The 18,627-nt window shown below is 45.2% G+C and overlaps 1 protein-coding gene across 1 annotated transcript in view; it reads right to left on the bottom strand.

The window, feature by feature from the left end:
- Positions 1-3,842: 3,842 nt before the first annotated feature.
- Positions 3,843-18,627, bottom strand: part of RAD54B (RAD54 homolog B (S. cerevisiae)) — a 61,264-nt gene continuing 46,479 nt past the window's right edge. The window contains exons 10-15 of the mRNA XM_015409836.1: positions 15,313-15,603; positions 12,068-12,243; positions 9,932-10,193; positions 4,778-4,844; positions 4,421-4,621; positions 3,843-4,042 (exon numbers count right to left, since the gene is read on the bottom strand). Of these exons, the coding sequence (XP_015265322.1) occupies positions 3,843-4,042; positions 4,421-4,621; positions 4,778-4,844; positions 9,932-10,193; positions 12,068-12,243; positions 15,313-15,603 (1,197 nt within the window). The remainder of the gene's footprint in view (positions 4,043-4,420; positions 4,622-4,777; positions 4,845-9,931; positions 10,194-12,067; positions 12,244-15,312; positions 15,604-18,627) is intronic.

Raw genomic sequence — 18,627 nt, 5'->3', positions numbered from 1 at the left:
GGGATACAGGGGACTGCTTTACAATGGCTTTCCTCCTTCCTCCATGATCAGGGACAGAGCGTGGCGCTTGGAGAGAGGCCGTCTTCACGATACCCGCTGGAATGCATACCTATGGGACCGTCTCTCCCTGTATGTGCCCCATAGAGCCTTACACTCTGCAGACCAACATCTCCTGGTAGTCTCCCAAACTGAAAGACGTCCGCTTAGCCTCAACCAGGGTCAGGGCCTTTTCTGCCCTGGCCCCAGCCTGGTGGGACATGCTCCCACCTGAGATCAGGGCCCTGCGGGATCTATCACAGTTCCACAGGGCCTGCAAAATGGAGCTGTTCCGCCAGGCCTTTGGTTGAGGTGGCGGATGTCCAATCCATTCTGGCCTCCCCTGTGCACAGTCTTTGTCACGGTGTTTCGTCCAAACTGGCCCCGCTAAAAGACTGTCAGCTGCAGGAGGCGTTTGAATTCTCTGTCTTGTTGCCATCGTTGCTGTTACCTGTTCATTTAAACTTGTCTTAGTTTTTACGTTAAATGCTTTTATGGTTGTTAACCTGTATATTGTTACCTGCCCTGAGCCCGCTTGCAGGATAGGGCGGGATATAAAGCAAATTAAATAAATAAATGTGTAAAGTACTGGAGAGTCCCATTCTTTCTAATAGGGATGACCAGCCTCTGAAGGCGTATGGGCCACTCTGTTCTCCAGGCAGTGGGCTGGATCCAAAACAGTCCTTACGTAAGTGAAACGTTTGTGCAAGGGGGAAGGGGGGAAAAAACCCTGCCACTTTTATTAACTTACCCTTGAGACGCAGCCTTCCAGGGCATCCCTCAGGCAAAGCTGCTGGGGTGGGAGTGCCAGTTGCTGCAGGAAGGAGACAGGAAAGAGCCATTCCTGGAATGAAGCTGGATTCGCAGGTCTTAGGATCCTGTCCAGTGTTCCAGAAGCCGGCAGGGTCAGCTTCATAATCATGTAGGCACCATCCAGGAGTAAGCATCCTGTAAGCTTGTGCTGAGGCAAACCACCAGCTTGGATCCTACAATATCTACAAATGGAATGGACCTTACAGAGCGGGACTTGCCTGCCTCTCCCTCCTTCTACAGCCCAGTAAGAGCCAGTTTGGTGTTGAGAGCCAGTTTGGTGTAGTGGTTAAGTGCGCGGACTCTAATCTGGGAGAACCGGGTTTGAGTCCCCACTCCTCCACTTGCACCTGCTGATGTGACCTTGGGTTGTGTCAGAGCAGGTTGTGTCAGAGTTCTCTCAGCCCCACCCACCTCACAGGGTGTCTGTTGTGGGGAGGGGAAGGGAAAGGAGTTTGTAAGCCGCTCTGAGACTCCAAGTGAAGGGCAGGCTATAAATCCAATCTCTTCTTCTTCTTCTTCTAAGTCCACCCAAATTCTGTTCTGGGGGGGGAGGGGGGTCAGGAGACCCTCACAAACAGCTTAGAGTGTGGGTCCACAATGGGTGTGTGAATAAAAGTGCTCTCCCACCAATGGAAACGCCCTTCCACCTTTAAAAATGCATGGTCTGAGGCGATATGTATAAATATCTTCATATATGTGGAATAAACAGAATCCAAAAGAGGTAACATGAAAATGGAGACTCTGTATCTTACAGCTTGAAAATGTTTTTGGCAGAGCCACCAGAAGCCAAAAAAATTACTTTAGAGGATGCGTCTGGCCCACAGTCCAAAACTAGTCAGCCATCTCCTGGTTTTTAAAACAGACAATCACAGAGTGTACTGAGACAAATCCTGTTGGCTGTTGTGAAATCCTTTCAGTGTGATAACAACCAAGAGTCTTGGAGCACCTTAAAGACTTTATTGTGGCATAAACTTTTCATTATATATGCTCATATCATGGTAATGTTGTCTAGCCTTGCAAGACAATTCTGCTTTTTGTAAAGGCAGCAGCAAATAAGGAATAAGAAACCAGGCGAACGAATAAAACTAAGGGGGCTGATGGTCATGAGCCCCACCTTGAAGAGATTAGTTGACACATGTTAATATAGTTTTGAAGTCAGACAGGTCTGCAAGGCTTGTTACAACTCCTGGGCATTTTCGCGCCAGCTGTATTGCATCCTATGATCTGCTGCTGCCACCATCAGGTTGCTCTGGGGAAAAGCGAAATTGCTTCAGTCTTATTGAGAATTAACTCTGATAAGTAATGTATAGAAGCAAACTCAGCTGAGCACTACCTCTTTCGGTATACATATGGTTAGAGTAATGGCAACATAATGTGCCAAAACATTTTCATGTTTTCATATAGAAATGACTAAAACTGATCTAAACTAGCTATTTAACTTTTCCCACTTCCTGCAGCAGCTGAAACTGTGCCGCAGTGCCCAGATGCTTCAGTGGGAAGGGGAAATGGCAGAAAGTTGCCCCTTCTGCAGGTGAAAATGCCTTCCGTAAGTAGAAAAATTTAGAATCTAAGCCCAAGTGTATATAGGAGATCGTCTATGCCTTCTGCTTGCAGTTATGGCACATATGCACTGTAAAACACAGGGGTCCCCCAACCTTTTTGGGACACTTACGAATTCTGACACAAGGTGGTGTCTTGGACTGCAAGGAGATGAAATCAGTCAATCTTAAAAGAAATCAACCCTGACTATTTCTTGGAAGGCCAGATACTGAAGCTGAAGCTCAAATACTTTGGCTACCAAATGAGAAGGGAGCACTCCCTGGAGAAGACCCTGGTGCTGGGAAAAGTTGAAGGTAAAAGAAGAAGGGGATGGCAAAGGATGAGATGGTTAGACAGTTTGTGTCAGAATTCTCTCAGCCCCACCCACCTCACAGGGTGTCTGTTGTGGGGAGGGGAAGGGAAAGGAGTTTGTAAGCTGCTCTAGAAATCCAATCTCTTCTCTTCTCTTCTTCTTTTACTTCTGTTGTATCTGGCTCAGGTTATTGTGAATTCTAGGAGACCCACGGCCTCAAATGTGGCAAAAAGAGACGTGGTCTTAGAAAACTGTTTCCAGAGAAAGCAACGAATATCGTCATACCAAAGCGTTTTCAAAAATCTCTTCTCCCACTACATGGAAATGGGGGTATGGTAATACGAAACAGCCTTATATTGTATCTGACCTTTGGCTCAGTCAACCCATGGTTATTGACTCTGACGGTAACTCTCCAAGATCTCAGGCAGGGATGGGATCTTTCAGGACTCTACTTACTTCGAACAGGAGCTGCTGGGGATCAAACTAGGGGTCCTACAGGGCAAAAGGAAGCTCTTCCACTGAGCTGAAGAACACTCCTGCAACATTTCTTAAATTATCCTGGCACAACCTCATGAAAAAGGTAGAATTTGAACCTGCATCCCTATGGACACATACTGAAAATGCATACTATGGTTAGCCATGACAGCAGTGGGACCAAATGATACATGCGGCAGATTATGTGATATTAACACATTAAGCACTGTGGCTGCACAGCAGTGGTTCTAATAAGAGACACTGAAATTTTCTAAAATTAACAGCAAAATCCTTCACAGTGTAGAGAGCGATGACATTTGGCAATACCAAAGATGCATATGAGACAGGCAGAACACTGCACATGACAATCACACTGGTATGGCTGTACTGTCTGGGGGAAGCATTTCATCTTCCCAGGTAACACAACAGCGCACATTATTATATGAAATGCCCTTCTGGTCCCAATGGAAAGGAGACTCTTGGAAGGGGTCAGCTTCCAGGGCGACATGGCAGAAGATTGTCAACGTAAGTAATCGACGAGATTTTTTTCTCCCAATCATAATTTATTTAGGAATAAAAAAACATTAACCTATTAAATGCTCCTAACAATCCTTGGCAATCCTATTATTTCATATTGCACTAACTTGCCCTTTTTAGGTGGCATCTCTCAATTGGTCACATTTTGGAAAATGAATGTGATATTTCCTTTCATCCTTTTGAGGAAGGGACCGGGTAGATTCTCCTGCTCCCCAGACAAGTGTTTCCACTGCATCAGCTGTGACATAGACAGGGTTTTCTGGGAGTGGGGTTTCCCATTGCTTTGGCCAAGCTGGCCGTCTTCCTGCACAGATAGCTCTTCTGAAAGTCCTGGGGGGGAAAAAATCCCAGAAGAAGCCAATGAGGAAAATCAACAGAAACACCAGCAACAAAAACCTAGTACAATTTTGAACCAAGAGTAATACAGAGATTCAGACAGGAAGATGTAAGACAATGTGAAAGTTCCCAACTGCTCAAGGTAGGGGTGTGTGTGACTAAGTGAGAATACAGAGGATCGCTTCCTATGCGGGCCACCAAACAGCAGTGAGCATGGCTTCCTTAGCATACTTGAAAGGGACTTTTATGCAGCTGTTCTCACAGAACTAGATAGAGAAGGAAACTTTGCTCCTCATGCTCTGCATCTCTCAGCCAGTGTGATCTGAATTGTGTACCATGTTTGAAAGGACCCAGATATGAACTAAGACTCACCTTGATCATCTTTCTTTCCCATGCATTTACATTCCAGCAGATCATGGGTAACACACTCGGAATCCTCATGCAGTATAAAGAGGTTTCTAAGTTCTTCAACAGAAAAACGGATGTGTTCGGATCCCTTGGAGAAGTCTACAACAGCCCCAGACAGACCTTGTTTGCTGATCTGCCTCTGATAGATTTTCTCTTCAATTGTACCTGCATTGAAAACATGCATATTAACTCAGATCTGGAAACCTTGATCCAACATTCTGTAATAGCCAGATACAAAGATATTTTCTGTTTAGTTTGCTTCCAGCCTGCGTTTTGTAGTAACCAAATCTGAGTAGCATTTATAATTATAACATGGCAGACCTGTAGTCAGAAGTCTGTAGATATGTACTGTATGCCTCTGTCCATCTCTCCAAACTCTGGCCATTGCCTGAAAGACAGTGAGACAAGTAAAGATCTTTGAAAGGCTACTGAATATGCAGATATATATGGGCTGTGGACAAGAACATAGTGATTCTGCACCAAGAAGGTTGAACTCAATGCCCTGAATAAATTTGGCTAATGAGCATAACCTGTGCTATTTTGCTTCATTTATTCTGCCACGGGAAGGGAAAGGTGCTACGGAGGGCCCTGAAGCCACCACTGGGAATCTTATTTGGCAACTCCTCTGGCTTCCAACCATCACCCTATAAATGCCCACACAATTCAGCATCATCTGGGGATTTGCATTCCCCCATGCTATTCTGGGCAGTGTGCTCTTAAAGGCTTTTTAAAGGTTAAGACCAGCACTTTGCCCAGGAAGGAACATCTTTGCAACTGTAAGGGAGCAGAAACTTGCCTTTGTTTAAAAACGAAAGCAGAAACTCTCAGGTAGCTGGATTCAGCAGCTGTGACCACATTCTGTGCTTTTATTGGCGTTAACTCGAAATTGTGGCATTCACATGCACAATCCTAGATATATACACATCTAAACTAAAACTGATTTCTGCTAATCAAACTGCCAGGGTGCTTAGTTCATGAGAGAGAGAGGGGGGTACCCCAGACAGCACAAGGAACTCTGTGCAAGTAGCATTTCAGTGTCAGGACTAGGGATGGGCACAAACCTTGTCACGAACCAAAAAAGCCAGGTTCATGAGCTGAGGGTCCTGTGATCGTGCCCGCAACAAACCTCCAATGAACCTCCACTGTTTTTATGGAGGTTCATATGGCAGACACTTTGGCACCGATCAATTAATCGTCAAAGCAATGAGGGGGACTCCCCCCCCCCCGATCCCAAGATCTGCATACAGCGGGGAGGGCTCTCCTAGCCACAGGCAGATCTTGGCTGCCATGGTGGAGCCTTTTAAACCCTCTGGTTCTCCCCACCGCTTCGAAGCAGGGGAGTGGAGCAAAACCAGAAGGTTAAATATGGGGTGAAGTGCCTCCCAAGGGCATTTCACCCCTTCCTTTCTGCTGGCCATGGCTTTCCCCGGCAAGCAAAAAGGAAAGGGTGAAGTGCCTCCAGGGGGGCATTTCACCCCCTCCTGTTTGCGGGCTGCAGCCAGTAGAAAGGAGAGAGTGAAATGCCCCCTGGGAGGCACTTAACCCCTTCCTATCCAAGCCACAGCCAGCAGAAAGGTGGGGGTGAAGTGCCCCCTGGAAGGCACTTGCTGGCCCAGTTGTCTTGGGCTTGCTTGTGCAACCCATTTAAAGAGGCACTCTTGGGCTCCCTTGTGCAGCCTGTTTAAAAGGGCTGTGCCAGGCAGCCCGAGCTGAGGGTGAAACGCCTCTGGAGCCAGGAGAACGGTGGAAGGGAATACCTTCCAGGAGTTACCTCCACTTTCTCCTGGCTGAGGCTCACTGCAGCCTGGAGAAAGGGAGACCCTTCCTGGGAGATCCCCTCCCCACTTTTCCCTGGCCATGGCTCGCCACAGCCAGGAGAAAGGCGATCCCAGGATCTGAGTGTGGCGGGACAGCTCTCCCAGCCACAGGCAGATCCTGGCTGCCATGGCTACTTCTCCTGTGGTGCTCTTTAAACCATGCCACAGGAGGAGAAGCTTACCCCAGGATCTGCGTGCAGCAGGGAGGGCTCTCCCGGCCACAGGCAAATCCTGGCTGCCACGGCTTCTACTCCCGTGGCGCACTTTAAACCGCTCCAGAGCAAGAGAAGATGACCCCAGGATCTGCATGTGGTTCTCCTCCCACAGCATCTCTAGTCCACAGGGGGGCTGTTCTACTGCATCAGTTTGGTAAATGGGGAGGTCCGTCAAGGTTCATATGGCCCCACGAATCACAAACCAAAAGGGACCTCGATTTCTGTGGTTCATGCCCATCCCTAGTTAGAACATCCTTAACCCTGAAGCATGTGAGCCAGTTTCAGAGGCCCGGTATATGCACTGAGATTATACCATGGACTTTGTGAAATGTGGCAAGGTTCATATGTATTTCCCTTAATCTAGATTATTAAACTACAAGTGGCTTAAAAAGCAATTTAAGAGAATTCAGGTAATAACATATATTATATAATATGGATTGATCTAAGCCAGGGTTCCCCAAGTGGTCCCCGTGGGTGCCATGAGCCCACTGACACCTTTCTTGACACCTGCCAAATGTCTTTGGAAAATGGGTGGGGCTAATGGTCTTTTGACCAGCAGAACTTCTGATTGGCTATGCAGATTTTTTTAAATTGCTTTGGCAGCAGCTGCCATTGCAGCACAAGGATATTTACTATGTGACCTAGGTTCCGTTTTAGCTGCGCCAGGCTGTGCTGGCGCACCAATTTCCCCCGATCAGCGCAGCAATTTTTTTCACAGCACAGGGGCGGGAGGTTCCCTTCCCAATGGCAATGCAGGCCCAGGCCAAGGTACATCTTCGCAGCACTGTGGGCGGGCGAGCAAAAGGAGATGAGGAGAGGTGGGGGAGAGAATGGGGCACCTGTGCGTCCATCCTTCCCTCTCCCGCTCTCACCTGGGCAGGAAGAGACACACCGCCACACAGAGAGCCCCCTTGCGCCACTCACCCATGAGCAGCTCCCATCCCTCTGCTGCCTAGCTCACCTCCTCTCCTCTCCCCGCCCTCCTGCGTCCCTTTAGTGCGAGGCTGCCTCCGGCAGGGCGCACTCGCCACCGCCGCAGCAGCAAGAAGCCCCTTGCTGGTTCCTGGCGCTGGCGGTTGAGTGCACAGAAGAAGCCGGGATCCTGGTGGCTACCCGCTTTGTTCCCTGGCCGTGCTGGACCCTGGGTGGGTGGCCTGGCTTTACTTTAAATGGGAGTGCAGATCTGGGTTCATTTCTATATTTAAAGCGACAGGGCACCAGGAAAACAATGCAATAACCCATTCAGAGACCGGCTTGGTCTTCTCACCGCTCTGCCCTGTGTAATACTGGGCATATGGTTGCCAGGTCCCCCCTGGCCACCAGAAGGGGATGGGGGAGGAGGGTTGCCAACTTCAAGTTGGGAAACTCCTGGAGATTTGGGGATGGAGCCTGGGATGGACAGGGACCTCAGGTGGGGCACAATGTCATAGAGCCCCCTCTCCAAAGCATTCATTTTCTCCAGGGGAACTAATCTCTGTAGTCAAAATGAGGCGTAATTCCAAGAGGTCCCCAGGTCCCATCTGGAGGGTGGCATCCCTAACTGGGGTTTGGGGGGGTATGCAGACATTTTCTCCCTGTGGGAAGAAGTCAGAAGACTTTCAGAAGAGGGCCTCCTGACAGTTCTGGCTGTTTCTCACAAAAAGAAACCCCTTTTGTGTGTGCCTGTGGGTGACTTCTCTGTGTATAAGAGAAGCAGGCTGACTGGATAGTCTAAATGGCCCAGGAACAAGCCCAGTTCAACAGCCTCTCTGATGATCAAGTCAGGGCCAAGCCATCCAACCTCCCAAGTATTACGCATCTTCTTTATTCAGACTTGGAGTCTCAGAGCAGCTTACAATCTCCTTTCCTTCCTCTCCCCACAACAGACACCCTGTGGGACTGAGAGGCCTCTGAGAGAACTGCTGTGACAGAGCTGTGACTGGCCCAAGGCCACCCAGCTGGATGCATATGGAGGAGTGGGGAATTAAACCCAGTTCTCAGATTAGAGTCCACCGCTCTTAACCACTGCACCAAACTGGCTTAGAAGGACAGGGTTTAGAAGCACACACCAGTGAGTTGGGGAAAATCAGATATTGTATTACTTGTTCTCACAATTAAAAAAAAAGAAATTAACGATTTCAAATTTTGTGTTTTTCATTCTTCCTAGTTTGAAAATTGGTGGGCGCACGGGGGGCGGGGGGTGCCAGAAGGTAGCCTCACCTAGTGCACAAAAAAACCTGGCACCTGCCCTGGCTGGAGCACCCAGGCCAGGATCCGTGCAGGACCGCAGGCCATGGGCAAGTTTCTCCCTCCTCCGAGTCAAGCTTTAGGAAAAAGCAGTAATGCACCTTATATTTTTCCTGTGGTTTTTTCCAATCTGCTAAATGCTCCTGCACAATTTCAGTTCAGAACAGCTCTGTAAATTCCAGGATTCTCAGTTAAGGCTAAGGCATGAGGCTAGGATGACTTAGCTAACTTGATACTGTTCATGGCTATGATGTAGAAATCATTTCTAAAATATAGTTTGAAAGAGTCATATAGTATGTTCCATATAAATATAAATAGGTTTAATATAAATATATGGTTTGCAATACAAATGATAATAGTAGATATGTTATGTCTGTATGTTTTGTATGTTTGTACACTGAAATAACGTTTTTTTAAAAAATGTTAGCCTGCTCACAGTTTTAAAGCCAGCACCACTTTTGGCTCACGGGGTAAAATTTCTGCTCAAGAGACTGCATGCCTTAGAGGGAACATTGTATGTGACTGAAAGTAAGCTACACATATGCAAGAAAATACTTTAAAATAATATGTTCATTTGTAAAAGACATCCTGTTAAGCAGAGCTTCTGACCTAAATATTGAAGGATTCTGCATAACCTCACTCCCTGTTATTTGTGGTTGGCTCCGCCTCCCATGGCAGTCATTTTGCCACTGACATTGTCTCCCGTGGCAGCCATTTTGCAGTTGTGCTTACCATCCTGTGTCAGAATTCCAAAGGTCCCGACATACTCAGAAGATGGGGACTCCTGATCTAAACATATCTGTCAGTATGAGCCTTGTATGTGCATATTCCAGCCTCCCATTGTGTATCAGGATTCCCTCACACCCTCCATGTTTGTAGGCAAACCACAGTTTGCCATTACATCCAGTGTGGCAAACTATGGTTTCCAATTGTTCTTAAAAAACCACCTTTGAACTGCTATTGCCTCTTTAAACTAGACATTGAGCATCATATTTGCAATTTCAGAGGATGCATATGAGAGAAACCTTGCAACAGAACAAGCTAGATGCATCTGTATTCATCTTTAGCACAGCATGCAGCTTACCCATTCCACAGATCTGCATATAAAATAGGAACCTCAGATCACAACAAAGCTTTGAAAAAGTATTGGTATTGTTAAGGCATCACTGCATATTAAGAATGACATTTCTGTCCAGATATAAACATTTGCAACATACCTGAATATCAGTGGCTGGATTCCAGTCAATATCATACAGAATTAAGTGGGATGCTCCAACGAGGTTCAGGCCCACACCGCCTGCCTTTGAACTCAGTAGAAAGACAAATGCTGGACAAAATCTGCTATTAAAACCATCAACGATTTGTTGTCGCTGGGAGACGGGAGTGTTGCCATCAAGTCTTGTGTAGGAATAGCCATGACGTTTGCAAACCTCTTGCAACACATTTAGCATCTGGGTGTAATTAGATACCACAACGACTCTATCAAACCAGAATACAAATGACTTGTTACTGGCGGATGAGGGTCCACCATGTTTACTGAGCACAAGCTCCAAGTATATGAACAGGAAGACCACCAGTGTGTATCAAGAGGTGTGCCTGGAGTTAGCAAAATTTAAGCTGAAAATCAACTTTGCTACAATAACCAACAACAACAACAGTAGGAGCTCTATGATATTACATCTCTGCTTTCCAAGCAAGTTTCATATCAAGAGAAACAACTGATTAACAAGTTACATATCATTCTCAGGGCATATTTCCTTCCATGTTTTTTTGTTAGGGACTTGCAAGGAATAGTAACTGTATGCTGAAGGACTATGCAGATGATACCAAGTTAGAAATGGCAAATACAAGAATACAGGGCTTTTTTGGGGGAAAGAGGTGCCAAAACTCTCAAGGGGGAAATTAAATTTTCAATCTGTATACTGAAAACTCATGAACTCTTAAAACATTTTAAAAAGAATGTTGTTGAAGAGGTTCCGGAACTCCGCTCTGCCGCATTCTCCCAGAAAAAAAGCCCTTACACTTCAGGACAATGTTCAACCATTTTTATTTATTTATATTGTATATATCATTGCAGAATGCCACATATATAAAACCACCTGACTATGAAAATTATAGAGATTACAAGAATTATTTTTTGAGGAATAATGACCTATAACACTGTTGACCTTTATTTGTGGTTATCATTTTGTATTGAGTGTTCTCGTGTTTATAACACACGGGGGGGGGGGGGGGGGGGGGGGAAAATACATCAAGACCAAGAAGTTATAGGGCACAGAGTGAATAACCCTCTAGACAGGATTAGACCAGAGGATTGTGGCTGATCAGGTGACTGTCGCCATGTATACATGACATATGGGAGAAGCTAGCTTAGCCCTCTCCTTGCAACCAAGCACATTAGCGCTGCTCTTGGTCTAGGCTGGTCTCCACTCCAAGATCACAACTGTACATATTGCCCCCCTCCGTGTACAATGTCATCACCTCACATGAGCGCAGTGCCTACCAGCAAGTGAACTGTGTACACACACACTAACTGTCCCTGTGCTGGGGCATACTGCTTTCCCAAAGTTTCCAAACACGGGATGGATTCTACACACAGAGACACTGTGCACACAAGAGGTGAATAAGGAGCAGGGCCTTATATACAAATAATTTAGTCATGAACAGGAGGCAGGGCCAGTGTCCTCAATACACATGGGACGGGGCACATGAGTAGACGGTATGTACCACAACTGTTATGAATCTACCAAGGTCTTAAAAGCCAACAGTTGAATTTAACCTTGGTAAATGCTGTTATAAACAGTGAAAAATAATGGTTGTAAGTCTGAGAAAGCTGAGACATTTTCACCAGAATGATGTGCAAAAGGGGGGAGAGATCATACAAAGTGCTCCTCTGAGCAATCAGGCATAGGGTGCTTCCATCTGACGCCATTTTGTCCTCAACATCTGAACACCTCTTTTATCCAGCAAGATGATAAAAACAGAAGAGGGGAGGGTCTTCAAATGTTGAGAACAAGATGGCATGACATGGAAACGTTTTATGCTGCTGTTCATACCAAGAGTTTTGTATGAATGCCTGATTGCGCAGAGGACTGATTTGTGTGATCTTGTTTTCAAGGGTCAATCACACACACACACACACACACAATATGAAGTTGTGCCATCAAGCTTTTGAGTGGAGCACTTGACCAACACACTAGATTTTGCCAGCATGATGGGGCTCTCATCCCTCCTCTGCCATGCAAACTGGACACTGGCACTCAGGAACGTCTCAATGATAAGCTGAAAGAAAGTGTCTCAAGTCCAAAGAGTCAGCCACATTCCCAGGGAAGCTGAGAAAACCTCTCTCCTACCTTTCTGAAGGGCTTTGTTTGTGAATGGCAGCCAGCAGCTGTGTCAGAACCTGCAATTTTCCTGAGTCTGTTTCCAAGAAAGAAGCCAGGGTATATTCTTGAGAAAAAATGTCCAGCAGACCCCCGTAGAGATTCAGTTTTTCTTGTTCATCACAATTTGGGTTACAGTCTTTCTCCTATTAAAAGCAAGGAAAAGTTGGGTGGCTCTTATTAAGATTTTAAAAGATTCCAAATGTGATAGCCACAAGCCTTTCCTAAAATATGCATAGGAGCTGTAAATGATTTAACCAGGCCTGCCCTGGGTAGAACAGTGATACAGACAAAAACTGTGAATACAGCAAAACGATTAAGGAAAGAACCACTTGAAGGCTAGTCTTACACGGGCATCTGTATTTCTGTGAGTCAGTTCAGGCATCACCTTATGGCAAGGAGATACACACCTGTTCTAAAATCAAGAGAAAATAAAGTCACTGGATCTAAAATAAAACCAACCAAATGCAGGTTCAAAAGGAGGCTCTGTGCCTTTAAACAGCTGCATGATGGACAAGAGTCAGCAGGTGAGCCCTTTCCTGGCATAAAGATGCAGTGATGGGGAAAGGGCCATTTGCAGATTTCCACCTATTGTGCAAGGCACAAAGGCATAGCTAAGGCTGTGATCATATGCACAATTAGACCTGACAGAGATGCGAATGCCAGGCGGATTTAAAGGGCGTGATCAGACAACAACATCTGGGAAGCGCCCCACAGCATTGGCAACCCATTCTGCTCTGCCGCAGAAGTGGAGTTAAAAGACACCGGGGGAAATCCAGTAGTTAATGGGTTGCGATGGGCCACGGACGGACTTTCCTGTGTCTGATCGCTCCAGCGCGCTCTCATGGAGTTGGGATGGTTTGATTAGGCCATCCCAACTCCATGCCATTCTTTTTTCCTCCCCTCTCAGTATGTGCATCATCGCAAACTCCATAGGGAGCCCTCAGTGCAAAGGTGCGATTCATCTATCCCTCGGTTAAGCACATGGGGGGAAAACGGAACACACAAAATAGACTCACCCACAGTCACGTCTGACCACACTCTGACGGACTGCGCCCACAGCTTCAAAGGGAGTTGTGATCGTGCAACTGCGGGTCAAATTCCTCTGGAGGAAACAGCCTCACTCCGCCCCCCCCCGCCCCTGTTTTTTTCTGGGACGTCTGACCACGATTTAAGATATCAGGGCAAGCAAAACTGAACTTCAGACTTGCTCGAATGAACTCCACCCCTCCTGTCATGTACACAGGGCAAAAAAAATTGTTACTTCCACTTTCACATCAAACCAAATTTTGCCATTGTGTACAAACTGAAAAACAGAACAGAGACTTGGCATGGAGAGGGACCCAGGTTCAACCACTGGTATCTCCGCTAATGATCGCAGGGATCTGTTGGAACAACCCCAGACCGAGACCTAACTGGCAGAAGCTTTTCAAGATGAGAAAACTCTAGCCTAGATGGACCAATGGTCTGAGTCCATGCAAATTACTTCATATGCAGGGGTTCCTGGACAGAAAAATCAGTGAGGAAAGAAAGGTCGACTCAGTGACAGAGCATCTCCAGTTAAAAGGATCTGGTGGTAGGTGATATGAAAGACCATGGAGAGCCACTGCCAGTTAAGAGCTGATGATACTGACCTTGACAGACCAAAGGTCTGACTCAGCACAATGCAGCTTTGTGCATTCACAACATTTCTTCAGTTGCAAACAGTATAAAATACAGACACATTCCTCAGTTTTAAAGGAGGGTTTCACTGAGGATAGGTCCATCAATGGCTACTAGCCGTGGTGACTAAAGGAAACCTCTACATTCAGAGACTGTAAACCTCCAAATACCAGTGCCAAGAGGCAACGTCAGGAGCCATGAACTCTATGGCCTGTTGTCAGCTCTCCAGGACAAACATCCTCATACAATGGAAGCAGCTTTTCCTCAGAGAGGGCTCCCTACAGACAAAAAAGTGGTACTTTCTGGAAGCATCTCCTGCTCCAGTGAAGGGGGGGGGGACTGGCTCTTTGCTTTGGGGAACAGATGGTTTGAGAGAGAGAGAAAGTAGGTGACAAAAACACTTTGGAGAGCACCATGGCACCCTCGAGCACCACATTAGAGACACGGCTCTAAAGGAATCTTGGTTATTACTGGTAGTATAGCACAGTGAGAAAATACTCCTTTGTACAAGGCCCTGATAAACTAATATTGACATCTCAGGATGTCCTTTATTCAAGAATTTGAGAGGAAACAGAGGGGGGGGAGGAGTAGGGGGGAAAGAGCAAAACCAAGGGCACAAATCAGATCAGATCATAAAGCTTGCAGGGAACTGAACTGATATTAGCATGTCATTTTCTCGATTCCCAAAGTTGAGCTTTCTGAAGCTTTCAAATGGTGCAGTTGCTCTCTTTAGTCACTTCCTGCATCCAGCATAGTGTTGTCAACAACCTGGGAGAAAAAAATGAATCACCCTTTTCACGAAAGCCCAGTGGGTAGAAATAGGCAGCTGAAGCTTTTCATGGCACAGCAGAAAATAACATCACCTGATAAATAATGTTCCATTAAGTCTCTGTCAAAGGGGCAAGACATTTTTTCTCCAGGTTACTGGTAACCCCAATCCAATTAAAAATGGGCCCACAAAAACTTCTGCCCCACAAGACTGCATCGTTATGCTGCCTTTCATTCTTTGCAAAAGAAGGTTGCCAGATGGATGCCTCACACTGGCAAACATTGAGACCGGTTTGATCACATGTCTGAAGTGAATATCACTAATACTCTCTTCACAAAGTGGAATAACTAATTCCTGAGCATGGATATCTGAGGAAGTTACCTGTGTAAAATGTGTCAAGAGCCTGGGGAACTCATCAGGCACATTAGTTCAGTATATGTATATCCATTGTTCCATATGACATTTGTTCTACAATATACATATTGCACTGCCATGATTATATTTATATATACTCTTCCGTATATGTATTGCATAGCATGAAATGCTCTATGTACTTCTGTGATCATTTACATTGTTATATTACTAATTCTTTAATACAGTCAATTGTTTTTACATGGGTCCATTATTTTTGGCTATCTGGATATGTTGGCTGCTGCAGAATAACATGGATTTTGCAGAAGAACTTAGTTGATTTGAATTTGGGGGGGGGGGGTCTAAAAGACATAAAATTCCTTTTCCAAAAGGTTGTCGACAAATCTGCAAGGAAACCATATGCAATACAAACCTTTATTGTTTTGAAGAGAAGCCAGGGATGGTTGCAAAGTTTTTTCAGGGCTCCAATACATATTAATTGTGGGCTGTTCTCTAAACTCCCTTGCAGGTAAGATCTGACCACCTGAGAATGTATTAGCCTTCGATAGAGCTCAAGCTGCAGTGCTGTTGGACGGCAGAAAAGGATGCTCTCCTCTTTAGGAGGGAGAAATTTGTCGATAGTCCCTTGGGTTCTTCTGAGAATAAAGAGTCCAGTCAAGCGGGTGAGCTCTGCTGCCCTTCTCTCCCCTAGTTCAATTTCTTCCTAGAGAACAGAGGGTCAAATTAGGTCATGTGAGCAGGCTCAATTGAATTGTGCTACAATTCTCTCTTTCTCTCTAAAAGCTGGTCCTGTAGATCCATATCACTCTAGAGTGATGGGAGAAATGCGAACTGGGGGAAAATTAAGATATTAGGATCACCAGGGACAACAAGCATGTTTTGCCTCTATTTATTCCTATGGAATGCCTGAGGACGCTATTATAGTGTATGCAAAACTAGCCCTGCATTCCTGAGAGCAGTTGGTCCAAAGATGAAGACCCTGCAGGGGGTGGAGTCTCTCTTTGTGCATGGTGGTGGTTCACTCACACACACATCATCCAACACAATGAAGGGCATTCTGGAGCTACTGTCAGTATTAGCTTGTGGCAACCATCACAGAAGAGTTAAAGCTAGACAAAACCATTTGTGTTGAATTATTTTGAAACTCCAGCTGGTATCCATCCACACAGTTCTGAAGATAGAATGGCATTTCTAAGAGGCACAGTGAATTTTGCTGATTCCTTTTTCCCACTCTAGATCCTCACTTTGCCTCCTGTATCCTCCCCATAGGGTCCATTGACAAAATTTGGGGGCAGCTCAGGGGGACAGAGAAACGGTTCTGTTTCGCATTCCATTCTGTGAGTGGATCTTGTTGGATACAACCACTATCCCCAAAGCTTTTTAGGCTTACACACACACAGACACAGACACACACAGAAGCAGCTAGCCAGCACTTACCAATCCCTAAGATCTATATGGCATTGTTCAGTGTAACTTATTTATATCTGGTATATAGATTTGGGGTATGGGAAGAATGAGGATAAAGTGACTTATGCAAGGCTATCAGTAAAACTCAAATGTAGACCTGACATTCCTAACTAATGGATTTTTTCCACTTCAAGGCATTTCTCAATTTATGTAACAGTACTCAGCTGCATTCTTCAAAACTGTACAGAAATATCACATTTTTGCCATTAAATAATCTGGTTAGTTCCCAGTTCTTAAGACAGTGGCAGGAAGTAGCATCAATGAAATTTAGAATCTGCATCTGGAAATGACAAGCCCTGTACAGCTTAAAAACTCATGCCCTTTGTGGTGGAACAGTCCTACTCCACCCTGCCCTCCAAGGTTTTCCGAGCACCAGGAGAGACATTTCTCTCTCTCCGGTAACCCGCCACCACCACCTGACCTTTGTAGGAATTGCCCACTGGGAGGGTCAAGACTCCCAGCTTCCCATCCGAGTTCTGAGTCCTTGCCTCTGTGTCTCCCACTGCCCATGAGGACCATTTACTGCCTTGTGCACCACTGGGGAAATAGCCGCTTGCCAACTGACTGCCTTCCCCCCTGGTGCTCCTTTTAAAATACCCTGTCCAGGACAGTGTAGGTCTATGTGGTACAGAAAACTACTACCAGCATCAAAAGTTATAAAGTATTTATTTAAAAGAAAATGTTTACAAACATAATCTTTGCACAGCATCTGACTGAGCAAGGGATGCAAAAGAAATTGGTAAAACTCAATTGTAACTCTCTCTATACATGCCCTATCAGATTGTAAAATACAGTACAGACTCCTTAGTTTAGAATATTATAGATCTCTACAGAATCTCCATTACCTTGCAGCTTCCTTCAGCCATCCAGGCCAGCATATGGCAATGGCTGCCTCCTCCAGACCTCAGTTAAGAGTTCTGTCTGCTCTGATGAACTCAGCACAAGAGACCTCCTCCTTGCTGCAAGGAGTTTTATCATATCTATTTCTCCACCCACTGACAAGGTCAGGCTGGGTCAAAGAAGTTTTTCCTAAGGTCTTCAGAAGTTTCTTCCTGAATTCCTTCTAGTCTTTAATACCTCCAAATCTCTGTTTCCTGCGGGGGGGGGGGGGCTGGATTTTCCTGTTGACTCTAGCTGGACCTATTAGCATTTCTTAAGAGGTAGCTGAGGTGAGGCTGGAAAACTGTTGAACTGACTTCCCCCTCCCTGCCTGTTCCCTGTCCAGAGAGAAAAACTTTTAAAACACCTGGTAAAGGTCTTACTCAGGTCAGAGCTCTACTCTAAAATAGCATTTCTTCACACCCTGTATAGCTTAAAAACAGTGCCCTTTTTATATGCATGGTGAGGGAGGCTAGAGATAAGATTCAGTCACTTCCATGCCCTTGAAAATGGTTCAGGAGCTCCAGTTATTGAAAAATGCTGCAGCTAGTTTTGGAAAGAAATAATAACTCAGGTTAAAAATATAACTGGTTATGAATTACAATGCACAGTGGAACATATACTATTAAATAGATGGCAAATGCATATACAATCTAGTAGTACTATGAAAAGAATAGCCATTTTGTTGGCAGCAGCCAAAAATGCAGTAGCCTTATTTTGGAAAGACACTAAAAGTCCTCAACAACATCATTGGCATGCTAAACTTTGGAAGTTCTATATAATGTCAAAAATAACAGAAAATGTAGATGGAAGAGATGTATACAAATCTTCTTTAGATCATGCTATGATTTGGTTCCCTATTGTGAATTATTTAATGGATCAGGGAATCCCTACTACAGTTAATGACTTAAATCTATAGTAAGATGAAATCCCTACTACAGTTAATGATTTAAACCTATAGTAAGATGTGAATGTCTCATTGATCTGATAAAAGGTAACCTGATACTGTAACTTTGAAAATGTAATACTCTTTTTAGCAACTCTAGCACTCTTTTCCTGTATACTCCAACTTACCTGTTTTGTTAATTGCTACTTTTCTTTGCATTTATTAATAAAATGTTATTAAAAATAAATAAATGCTGCAGCTAGATTATTATCTGTGCCTGGGTAATAATATACAGATCACATTATCCCAGTTCTATCTTATGCAGCAGCCTATTTTCTTTGGGGCCCAATTCAAAGTGCTGGTCACCCTAAGCGAAATGGGACCAGCATATGTAAAAGGTCTCCTTCCACCTTATTCTATTGCTCAACAGTTAAGATTTTCAAGACCCCTTCTTCTCTGTGTGCCCACACTTGTGGGGGTGAGGTAGGAGGTCAC

This window comes from Gekko japonicus, unplaced genomic scaffold (genome assembly GCF_001447785.1).
Source record: "Gekko japonicus isolate JY-2015 unplaced genomic scaffold, Gekko_japonicus_V1.1 scaffold47, whole genome shotgun sequence".
NCBI classification, from domain to species: Eukaryota; Metazoa; Chordata; class Lepidosauria; order Squamata; family Gekkonidae; genus Gekko; species Gekko japonicus.
Note: the sequence above shows the minus strand (reverse complement) of the source record. Positions and strands in the feature narration are given on the sequence as shown.